General features: G+C 40.0%; 1 protein-coding gene across 1 annotated transcript in view; it reads right to left on the bottom strand.

Moving 5' to 3' along the window:
- ARHGAP42 (Rho GTPase activating protein 42) overlaps nucleotides 1-12,925 on the bottom strand; it is a 257,496-nt gene that overhangs the window by 178,295 nt on the left and 66,276 nt on the right. The window contains exon 2 of the mRNA XM_081061952.1: nucleotides 9,840-9,935. Coding sequence (XP_080918078.1) covers nucleotides 9,840-9,935 — 96 coding nt within the window. The remainder of the gene's footprint in view (nucleotides 1-9,839; nucleotides 9,936-12,925) is intronic.

The following is a 12,925-nucleotide window of genomic DNA, read 5'->3' as shown; positions in this document are numbered from 1 at the left end:
TTCCTCTCAAAATTTAGTTTATGCCCATGCTGAAAAGAATCATGCTCGACATGTCCAAGTACACACTTATTTTATACTTTAACATTTGACTCTAAAATTCTATTTATGTACCTTAAGGTGATTTGTTTCTACATAAAGGTTTACTAGATTTTGCAGGGGGGCTATTTGTGCAACAAATATTCACTAAGCCACTGCTACATAATAAAGCTCTCGAGTATTATGCAGCAGTAGAAATGTAAGTAAAACTTTCTAACCTCAAAAAGCATATAATTAGCTGGAGGAGATAAGAGACTGAGTTCTCTGTGAAACATTGAACTACTTTTTGTTTGGCATAACAACTCACAAAAGAAATAAAGGGGTTTCAGGGGATTATTGTATATTACTAAATTCAAACAATTTTTTTCTGAGACATGTGACTTGTGACATAAGTTTCAAACTGTTTTTCAGAGCCTGAAATAAAAAAACTCTAAGCTTTTGAATCTCAAATTAAATCAAGTTATGTTCTTTGAAATACAGAGCTAATATGATGAAAACATGTTGTAAGTGGTATGTTTTTTCAGAGAGAAACTCCACCTGAAATGTGCAACGTTCTCAGCTGTCCCAATCCTTAATAGTGGGTGGTTTCTATGTGGGTGCAAAAATAAGGGTGGTAAAAAAATGGAAAACAATAATTCAATTGTCCAACTGAGAGTCATTAAAAAGTAAAATATGCTTCCTCTACAAAGTTCAAAAGAAAACGTTATTTGTATAAACAACTTAGGCATTTGGAAAGGTTCCAATTTAATAGAGGACTTCCGGACTTATATAACCACATTTAAGTGGGTTGTAATGAGGGTCTGTTATAACTGATGGATTTTCTTTTGATTCAGCAAATGAGAAGGTAATTTGTTTCCTAGAATTTAATAAAAATCATAGGTCTCTTTTCAAAGACTTCATTTGTGGTCAGTAATGGCATTGTCTCTGGTTTGCAAACATTTTCCTAAGAAATGCCCAAGAAGAGTTTCTTCGCCACATTCTACCTTATGCATCATAACACCATTAGATAATTATTAGTAATCTGTCATATTAGCTCATAACCAAATTCTGAAGAAAATCTTTACAAAAGCTTTAATAATAAAATAGGTTAGTAATTGAATCTTATTAGTTTAAGTTGAAGAAAACAAGCTCTTGTTTAGCTAAAATCATTTATCTTTAAAGAGTATTTCCTGGGTTTATAAACGTAACTCTGTGTGTGTGTGTGTGTGTGTGTGTGTGTGTGTGTGTGTGTTTTAAACCTGAAACACAGGTTACTGGCTCTCAGCATGTTTTTATACTATACAGGGATCGAGTCAAAACACATAAAGCAAGCTGTGTGCCATACATCCCATCCTCAACTCTATTCCTAATATATCACTTGGAAAACTGGATCAAATAATACCTTTCCACTGGACCTACCAGATGCATCCTCAAAGTGAATGGATTTACTTGGCAAAAGATTTATACATTTTCCCCACAGTAATTTCTCTAACAAGGGAAATAAAGGCAATTTTTCCAACTACTCCTTTAAAAAAGTTCTTCTACTTCACACCCTCTGAGCAAGGTACTGGGTTTCCCCAAAAATAAGACCTAGCTGGACAATCAGCTCTAATGCATCTTTTGGAGCAAAAACGAATAAAAGACCCGGTCTTAGATTATATTATATAAGACCCGGTCTTATAGTAAAATAAAACCGGGTCTTATATTCATTTTTGCTCCAAAAGATGCATTACAGATGATCATCCGGCTAGGTCTTATTTTAGGGGAAACACGGTATCAATGATCACTCTAGGCTTCTATCTATAAACCAAGGTGACTTCAGGCTCATGGTTAAGTCAGTTTACTACTATGTCACACTAATACACACCCAGCTTCCGAGAGGTAATCAAACAAATATTTGCACCTGAGCAAATTATTACTTGCTGAGAGGGCCACAAAAAGAGTCCCTACGACTTGAAATGTGACTATTTTAAATTTGTCTCCTATAGTCTCACCTTTCAACATATGCTCCTAAGGACGGAACAGAAAAGAATCCCAAACGCAAGACACTCTCCAGACAACTCAATATTCAAAACTTGGATTGGGTTCAACTTACCCTCCATCTATCAGTCTGTACACGTACAATTTGTATATAGATTTCCATATAAAAGTTTTTATTTTTTTTTAAGATGTAACATGCTCTTCGTTTTAAGAACTCTTCAACACCAACCATCAGTATTGTTATAGCTGCATATCTGCATTCAAACAGAGTAAATACCTGAACAGGAATACACTAGTTATGTCAAAAAACTGGGCGATTATTATGAAACATTTTGATCTGAATTACCTAATTGATGGCCTCATTTCTCCACTCAGTGTTGGGCAACATAACTTTAGTTGAGAAGTGGTTGTGTGTTGTCTGTCTCCACCACAGGAATTTTCTGTTTAGGTGTGTCTAAAGGAATGAAGTCCCCACCTAAAATATTTACTAGCAAACTGACTCTCCTTATTGGTAAATGTTTAATCTCCTAAGTGCAAGGTTCACAGTATCCAAGACTTCCCTGAGAGTTAACACAGACCATCACACAAGCTGTTTACACACAACTGCAACTGGACTTTCCAATGGTTTCCAAGATTACATAGAGTGAACAAGCTTTGCCTCTTACAAATGATTAATATTTTTATTGGCACTACTTCAACTTGACTAACAATATCCGATTTTTAAAAAAATCTATAGACTTCTTTTAAGACATTGGCTAGAAAGTGATTTTAAATTATAGGCACAGTAATTTACATGCCCCAGTGTAATGCAGGGTCTCTGGTCCTGCTCCCCGCACAGGAACGCAGGACATGGTGAGGCCAAAAAGGAACAAAAATGGAGTCATGGATAGGGGGTTCATACTGTTATATTCACAATGGCAGCTGGTCAAGACACAAAAGCAAACATCTGCCAGTACCCCAACAAGGGGTACTCCTGCACCACCGTCTCGCTGGCGACCGGGTGAGACACAGGAAACAAACATCTGCTAGTTCCACTACATGTTGGAATGTTCCCAAGCAAACAGTCAAGCAGTCCATCAAATCAGGGATGGAAGGCACGTGCAGCATGCACAGGTGGAATCACCTTATTCAATTCCCCATAGTCCACAATCATTTGCCAGGGTTGTGCATTGGCCTCACAATATGTGCCCTCTCCGCAGGGTGAGGATTCTAAGTCCTCCCCAATCTGGGGGTGAGGGATGACCTCAACCTCACCCGCATCCTCCACCGGGGACTCAGCAAGCATTTCCACCTGGGACTACAAGTCCGGCACCCGGGCTGCCTCAGCAAGCACTTCCCAACCCACACAGTCACAACGACCTTCGCTTTCTCTAGCCTGTGCTGGATGGAGAATTGTCCACGTCTTCCCACCCCTCCACAGGGGTCCAGCTCTCCGGCAGCTGCTCCTCCCAGGCTTCCTGAGACTGCTCCACTGCCCTTCGGAGAGCTTTGGCTGGCACCGTACCCTGCTCGCTGCACCATGTGTAGTACAGGGTCTCAGCTCCTGCTCCCCGTACAAGAATGCAGGACATGGTGAGGCCAAAAAGGAAAAACAACAGAGCCACAGATAGGGGGTTCATACCACTATATTCTTGATGGCGGCTGATAGAGACACAAAAGCACACATCTGCCAGTACCCCAACAAGGGGTCTTCCTGAACCCCAGTCTCACTGTCCACCAGGCGAGACACAGGAAGTAGACTCTACAAGATCTGCAACCCACCATTCGCACTTGCTAACGGCACTTGGTAGCCGCAATCCACAGTCTGCTTCTCTGCCAACCAACCCACCCCACTTGCTAGCCGCAATCCACACTTGCTAGCGTAGCCATGGCAGTTATATCAGTGATCGATGGCTAACTGGTAACAGCTGATGGCCACCCAGCCACAGCAGATGGCCATCTGATTACAGCTGATGGCCATCTAATAACCAAGCCAGCACCTTTCCACGTGAGGCCGAGAGCCTGGAAACTGCTCTCTGGGACTCTGCCCCCACTCCCAGCTTTGATTTGGACATAATTTCTGAATGTGATACACTAAGATTTACAGCTTTTTATTATCCCATACTATCATGTGCTAAATTAACCTGGCAAAACAACCTGTCTCATAGGCAGATTCACAGTAATATCTTTGAGCTTCTACTTGTTTAAATGAACCAGTATAAACTATTTTCAAAGGAACAGTATTTCATTTTTTTCCTTGTGGTGACAGAGTTTTATTTCATACTAGTAAGGTTTTAAAGGCTAGGTACATGACTCACTTTGGAAATTATTGATTCCCTCTCATGTACTTGCATGCACCAGGACTGATGCATTCATTTTCTTTTTACATTTACATACATATTACTGTGTGATTATAGTTCAATAATGGTACATTTTGTATCTAGTCTACCCATGTAATTATTGGAGGACTGAATCTTACACCAATTTGTAATCACTCCCCTTCCCCACACCACAAATTTCAAAGCCCCAAATGTAGCCCCAGCTATGCAACTCCTAACTTACTCATAACTCAATGTCTTTACTCAGTTCAAAAAATTAAACCAGTCTAAAAAGTGGCCAATTAGAGCAGCTGTAGGAAGTTAGGTTGGAAAGACTCAAACTGCTTCCCACTAGGCCAGTGCTGCAGTGGGGAGATAAAAGAGAGCCATCAAAAGCTTACCTACAGCTCATTCATTCTTAGAAAAAGGAGGAACCATGACATCTTGCTGCTCTCGAATGTTAAGGAGAGTGTGGGATACTGCCCTGCTGTCACGCAGGGGACCCTGCTCGCTGCGCCATTTGTCGTGCAGGGTCTCAGCTCCCACTCCCCGCCCAAGAACGCAGGACACGGTAAGGCTAAAAAGGAACACCCATGGAGCCATAAGTAGGGGAGTCAAACCAATATATTCTCGCTGGCGTCTGGGCTGGAGACACAGGAAGCAGGATCTACATAATCTGCCTAACAGCAGTCCGCGCTTGCCAGCCACCATCTTCTTGCTAGCCCCCATTCCATTCCTGCTAGCGTAGCCACAGCCGTTATATTAGTGGCCAATGGCCTACGGGTTACAGCTGACGGCCAACTAGCCACAGCTGCTGGCATCTGATCACAGTTGATGGCCATTTACTACCCGAGCCAGCACCTTTCTATGTTTTTTGGGGAAACTGTTTTTTTGGGGTTTTGTCCCCACACCTGCTTTGGACTTTAGTTCTGGAAACAACTAACCCACTTTCAGAGCCACAGGAATTCCCCACTGCATCCCAGACGACTATTCCTATTTTGCTTCTTCCAAGCCAGCAACGTCTCACCGGTACCAAAAAAGCAAACAAAAAAGCCAGCAAGCACAAGGCCAAAAAGGTGGGAGCAGAAGGGGACAGCTGAAGAATGAGGCCAATTTACAGGCCAGTCATAAGCCTACTCATCTAAAAAAAACTCCCGGATCAGCTTCCACTAATTAGGCAATTATATGGGTACAGTAACAGCATCTTCTTTTCATTACTTGACTCAGAATCTGTTTTCACCCTATTCTACTGCAAACACATTCACAGCAGACATCTCACTCGTCTTCCTACTGCCCTTCCACCCATTCCCACCACCATAATTTACAGAAAGTCTGCAAATGTCTTGACTTTACAAATTATTCTGCACTGGCATTGCTCACTTATAAAAGATGGGGTTTTTTTTTTGGTAAGTCATTGTTTTGAGGGGTGATATCATTGGTGATGTCTGAAGACTACTCTGGCTGAGAATGTTGTGGCTATTACTCAAAGAGTCACAGCTGTCCCTCCTTCATTTCTCCTATTAAATAAAGAAGCTGAAACTAGGGCATCAACAAGCTATTTTAAGGACGACTGAAACTTTGTACCTTCCTATGTAGAAATGAAGGTGACAAACGTGGGTAAGGCCAATTTTTGCATTCCAAACACACCAACCTCACCCGTTAGTCTCAGGGACACATTCCTGGATCACTGTCTTTGGTATAACAGCTTGCGATATCCTCACATGCCCTCCATGTTAGGAAGGATTATTCAAAGTCTTCTACTATTTTACTACATACATAATTATTTTTAACTGTTTAGACTACACTTGGAGGCTCTGGAAAGGGATATAAAGTGTTGCATGGTGAGGATATGGGGATATATATATATTTTCACATTAGTTGTTTCAGAAATAATTTGTTTATAAGTCTTTTTTACCTAAGTTCAATTTCCCTAACAAAGCACTGAAGTTTAAGTCGGATTCCCAGTAATCAGAGCTAAATTAGTCTCCTGATTTAAAAGTTACAAACAATATTACACCTACCCCTACATAGTATTCACTTCGATCTAACTCCTCAAAGTGCTCTAAGCAGAATTTAATTTAATATTCATTGCATAGAATAAATCTTTAGCTACTCATCAATTCACACCTTTCAAATCTAATCTGCAAGAGCCAAACAACAACATCCATTTAGCCAAAGTGGAAAGAGACAAACAACCCAATGCTGAGATAGCAAGTTCACCACAAGCTGGGGAAATCACCTAACATCAATCTCCCTGGAAAGCTGCGTAGCATGGTGATTAAAAAACCCTACCACAGCAGTTACTACGTGTGACGTCAAAAACATATTTTAAATACGATGCATAACAGAAATTAAGAGAAATGTGAATAGAAATTAAGAGAAATATGGTGAATGTTTGAATTTAAAAAATTGTTATAGTAAAAGACACATTGCCATTCATCCCCTTCAAAATACTCCCTCTCGCTTTGAACACACTTATCCCATCGTTCTTGCCACTTTCTGAAGCAGTTCTAGAAGTCCTCTTTTGTGAGTGTCTTTAGTTGAGCTGTCGTGGCTGCCTCAGTGTCCTGAATCATTTTGACTTTGGGGAAGAGACAAAAGTCACACGGTGGCAGACCCGGTGAATAAGGTGGATGAGGACACACTGTAATGTTTTTATTTGACAGAAACTGCCATATACCAGAAGCGATGTGTGACACGGAGCATTGCCTTGATGGAGGATGATTTATGGCACACTTTGAAACACACCTTCTCTCTACCATAACTCACACCTGACTGCACCAAACAAGATGAAACTTGTCACACACTGTTACTAAGGTTCAACATGCTGCTGCCCATATTAAAGATCCTTCTTTCCATTGGATGGCACTGGGCAGCAGCACTCACCATGTTTTGTGATCCCAAAGGAAAGGCTCCATGTCACACATCGCTTCTGATATTGCAATTTCTGCCAAATAAAAACATTACACTGTGTCCTCATCCACCTTATTCACTGGATGTGGCACCGTGCACTTCTGGCTCTTCCCCAAAGTCAAATTCTCCATGAAAAGTAAATGTTTTGAATTGATTCAGGACATCGAGGCAGCCACAACAGCGCAACTAAAGACAATCACAAAAGAGGACTTCCAGAACTGCTTCAGAAAGTGGCAAGAACAATGGCATGAGAGTGTTCGAAGTGAGGGGGAGTATTTTGAGGGAGATTAATGGCAATGTGTCTTTTACTGTAATAATTTTTTTTTAATTCAAACATTCACCGTAGTTTTTGATGACACCTTGTATGTTTACTATACTGTTAATAACAAGTAAAAGACCAACTAGAAGGAGCCTGAATGTACTATAGAGATTATTTTGTAAATTCATGTATATGAATTTGATGGAATAGTTTTGTCATGAAATTACTAAAAATTATAATACCTATGAAAACCTCGAAGCATTTGCTATAATCCTCTTCACAAAGAAAAAAACAAATTATATATGTGTGCGCGTGTATGTACATATATATAACTATACATATATACACATATCATTCTATTGGAAAAATATACATGTAAGTGAAACAAGTTAAAGTTTATAAGGAAAATTGTTATTTATTCAACAATTTAACAAAGGGTGTACCATATGTCAAGCCCTGGGTCAAGTGCTATAAAGCTAAAATGGTTAAAAAAAAAAAAGAAGAAGAAGACAGATCTGACCTCTGCCTTCTTGGAATTTGCAGGTTTTATTAGTAAGTCAAAAGAATTGCAGTTACGTGAGTGTTCTTCCTTTTTTCTAAATAATAATGCTAGGATATTAATATTTTAGTAATATAATCTAGGCTTTTGTCTGGCTAAGTGTGTATTACAAAGTCTGTGTTGGGGGCCAGACATTGATGACAAATGTCAAGAAGTGGCACAGAAAATGACAAGTGTTCCGAATGTCTGTGGTGCATGATCACTGATGTCCTCTCCCTTTCATCCTGTTAAGAGGAAGGCGTCCTGCTGCTTGCAGCCCCGTGGTAGTCCTCTCCCTTCTTCCTAAAGGCTCCCTAACTATACCTCAGCCTCATGACAAGCATGGCTTACCCACCTTTCAGCAGAGAACTGAGAGAAGGAGTCATTCATGATCCCAAGAAACTAGCCAAGTCCACATCCCCCTAAGAGTAACTAACACTCTGTAAGGAGCAAGCTAATAAAGTAAGCACCTGGCACAGTTCCTCTGAAAGACTGCCAACTTGACCATAATGATGTATGCGTAATGCAAATCTCATATGCAGAAATGGCTTGGCTAAGGAGTCTGCACTCTGCCCAAAGGTTTCTCTAAGAGAAACCTTCATAAATGTAAGCAAACTAAAAAATGTCACACACAATGAATCAGAAACTCATTCAACTTATCTTCTCTTGAGAGACTTTCTTTTGTGGAGATAATATTGCCCTTTCCTTGCACAGCTAGGTTTAGATTTGCTACATAGGTTTTTAAAACTAATAAAAACATATGATTTAAAAACGCATATAACTGAAAAAACTACAGAAGAAATGGCAGGGGAAGGAGAGGCCATGTCGGGGGTCGTAAATCTCTGCTACTCAAAGTGTGGCCCAGGGGCCAGCAGTGTTGACACCACTTTCCATTCTGTTGCAAATACAGAATTGCACACTCCACCCGAGACCTTCTGAATCAGAATCTGCGTTTAATAAGATCTCCAGGAGTTTCATACACACATTAAAGTTGGGGACTCACTGTTCTAGATACTGGTAATAATATCCTATTTCTATTCCTGGAAGGTGAGCACACTTAGTATTATTCTCTAAAATGTACACACATATTTTATACAGTCTTCTGATTATGTGATATGTCTCTAATCCAGCTTACAAATGGACTCGATGTCTACAAACTGATAAATAGGGATTGTTAAAATGTGGAAGAATGTTACATGAACCTAATCTTCAAACAGTAAAAACTCACATACCTACAGATAAAACTTCGGAGATCACATAACCCAACCTATTCACTTTAGGGAAAATGAAACCACGTGATTCACGAAGGGACATGCTTTCTCTGGGTCAGATTGCTCAATTACTATGTCAAAGTCAGATGAGGGCTCAAGTCTCCTGGTTCTGTGCCCTACAATAATACTGGTTTAATATGTCATGACTGCTTTGTTTTCCCTATATAAACAAATACTCATGTTAAAAGAGAAATCAGTATTTAAAAAACTCTTTAAACCAGTACCTTGTATATTTAATAATAGATTCCCAGTATACATTAGTTTGAATGAATAATTAACTTTGAGACACAGGCAAACATTGTTACCCACATCTTCCCAAAGGGCTGAACTGAATTATAGCATGATTAAGTAATTTCCTTATGGAAGAACCACGGAGCTCAATTTTAAAACAATTTATAATATCCTCTTCCACAGTAACTAACAACTGCCCTTTATTTTCATCGAAGTCAGAGTATCTTCCATGTTTAATATTTGGGTGAATGAATCTGTGATTTCAAATGTAATCAATATCTGAAGTAGAACTTTTAAAATTATTACTTAGGATACTGAAGAACAGTAGTACTCACCGATACTAATTTCATCATCTGTTTCAGCATCACCGATACATTCAAATTGGAAATCTTGCAGTGACTGGGAAAATTTCTGTACTGCCATAGACAGATCTGTAATTGAAAGTTAAAAGAACTGTAAATTAAAGGTACGAGGGAATACTCAAGTTTCCACATGTAACATTATATAACTTTGATGTTAATACTATTTTAACCAGAACCTTTAACATACCAGTTTAACAAATATAAGCAGAATTTAAAGAAACTACTACAGAAATATTTTAGGAACTGGATCTGCTCTGCTTAAAGGGGATCTGTCCTTTTAATAACGTTTTAATGCTAGTCATGTGTTCTCTGCAAGCCAACTTCCCAAAGCCTTTATCAAAGAATTACTATTCATTCCCTATAAACAGAACATTTATTAAAAACTTAAAAAAGGGATGCTACTGAAGTTGCTAATAAAAACAAAAAGAACCAGCCAACCTTTGATTAGAAAGTGTCACTGATGTTACTCTACACGGACTGTGGAGTATGCAGGAAATACGTTTTTACCAATTAACTACTAGTTTTGAACTCCTTCTATGGTGAAAGGCCACCTGGAAGGTTGTTTACAAATAATCTTGTGATTTATAGGAGACCTCAAGCTAAACATACTCTTCAATCCTGACTTCAGTCTGAACAAAGTCCAGAATGTGACTAAATCCAGAAGACGAATTCTTCTTTATTCCTGGAGAGAATAAAGAAAAGCCCAGAATAATGAAAAGTAAATCCCTGGGAGGCAAAAGCCTGGGATGCAATCTAACAGAGCGACTAAAAATGTAGCCTCTGGAGCCAGGCTGCTGGGTTGAAATCCAAGTCCCAATCCCACCACTTAACTAGCAACATGACCTTGGGCAAATTATTTAATTCCTCTGGGCCTCTGTTTCCTCATCTGTAAAAAGGGAGTAGCAATAACATAACTACCTCATAGAGCTGTTCTGAGGATTAAGTTAATATTTGCAAAGAGTTTATTTAGAACAGAGCCTGGGATTCAAGTACTATTTAAGTCTGTTAAATAAATTTTAAAATAAATCAATCTGACAGGGCAGCATCAGGGAAGATTTCAATGTCCCACCTCTCAGAGCTACTCTGATCATCCATGCCAACCCTTCCATGGAAGTTGGCAGCAGTAGGAAAACGTTTTTTCTGGAATACACTCCACACTTCACTGAATGATATCTCTCATGGGTTCAAGTCTAATACCTGAACCCTTATATTAATTTCAAGCAATAGGACCTGACAAAGACTCTCTCCATCAATTTTTAGTCAGGCTCTCTTCTTGACTAGGCCCTCTATCTTGGCTCCCCTTCCTCACTGGGCCTACATAGCCCTGTTTTAGTAAGAATCCTGCCAAGTCAATTTAGAGAAAATGCCCACCCTGGATATTGGATCAAATTCCTCACCCTCCCGCTTTGATACGTAACTCCTTGGCCTGCCTTCACCAAGAAGCCTCCTACACTTGAAGTCTCCTCTTAATAATTTCCCACCCACCAACACTCACCCCTCACCTGCTCCTTGGCCAAGAATTCCCACTTGTGCTTGTCACAGAGTTGGGCCTGATCTCTCCACTCGACTGCAACAGTCTTGTCACCTGTAGCAACAGTCCTGAATTGTCTCCTTAGCATTTTAACAACTGTTAGAATTTGTTTTTCTGTACGAGAACAATTATGGTCCCATGCCTAGACATGGCCCCAAGAAGTAGGATTATGGTAACCCACCATTCATGAAACTCCAAGCCCAGGTACCTATCAAAGTAAACACTCGAGTAAATCGGTCTCCAAATACGAAGGTCATTTTTTGCACCTGTGAGTCAAGAATTTGCCAACATCCTCACACCACTGACAATTCTGAAGACCACAGACCTCAAGCCTCAGAGAGGCTTGTAAAAAAAAAAAACAGAGACTCCGTTTTTGTGTTTTTAATCTTGTTTGAAATAAATAAATCATGCACTGAGAAGAGGATGTTACTTGTAGATTAACACCTTTTCCCACCAGAGGGGTAAAATTTGAGGACCCTCTAATCTATTTGAGAGGTCCTTTCAATCGAAGAGAATGAAAGGGTCTATCAGCTTAACAATGGTCCTGCTTTGGGCTTTCAGGAAGAAAGATGAAGAGAGCCTCCTTGGTAAATTATTAGTCAATGAGAAACACAAAGGCTTTATCAGAACTATACTTCACCAATCAGCTGTGAGGCCTTGGACACATTCTACTCAAGACCCATTTTTCTTATCTATAAAACAGAGAATACATACTTATCTCACAGGGTTGTTATAGAGACTCAACGAGGATGTGCCTGGAACACAGTAGGCAGCTCAATAAATAGCTTCAATTATTATCATTCAAGTCTAGCTCATAAAGGTGGAAAAGTTGACTGGCCCTTCAGACAGATGGGCACCAAGTAAAAGTATGCATTTATCTGATAGTACCCAGCTCTAAGGATAGAGAAATCATAATACCTACATCAAATGTTATGAGAAGACAATGAAAGCAGACTCATAAGGCTAATTTTAAACCAAGCTGTATATGGTTACTGTCCCCGAGACTTGGGAAAAGCATTCCATTTAACGTCCCTTTAATTTCCTATGTACAATATAAAGGCCTTATGCTAAACTGGATTTGAAGGCACAGATGCAATTTCTGCACAGCAGAGTTGAGAAGGGTAGGGTGTTTATATGAGTGGATCAGAATGCTTAGGAACCCTTCCCTTTCTCACCTCCTCACCACAAGCTCCTCCGAGTTTCCCCTCAAACTCAGTAAGCTATCTGGAAGCTCTGTCCTAGGGGACTCTTGGCAACCCCCCACGTCCCACCATTTCTTCCTAGACTGCTCTTTGCTTTGCTTCCCGTGGCCTTGCTGCTTGACTGAGAATGGCTAGCTACTTTGTCCTCTCACAGAGATCACAGTGAATGCACTGTAATAATTCCCATCCCCAAACAGGAACACAGTAGCCCCCTTTACACGCTATCCTTGTCAATGCAGCCAAGTATGAGCACAAGTATGAGTCCTAGTGGCAGATTACCCAGGTTAACGTCCTGCTTCTACCAATCAGTGGCATGCTTCTGGGCA

Source organism: Rhinolophus hipposideros (assembly GCF_964194185.1).
Source record: "Rhinolophus hipposideros genome assembly, chromosome: 10".
NCBI lineage: Eukaryota > Metazoa > Chordata > Mammalia > Chiroptera > Rhinolophidae > Rhinolophus > Rhinolophus hipposideros.
This window is presented reverse-complemented; position numbering and strand designations above follow the sequence as displayed.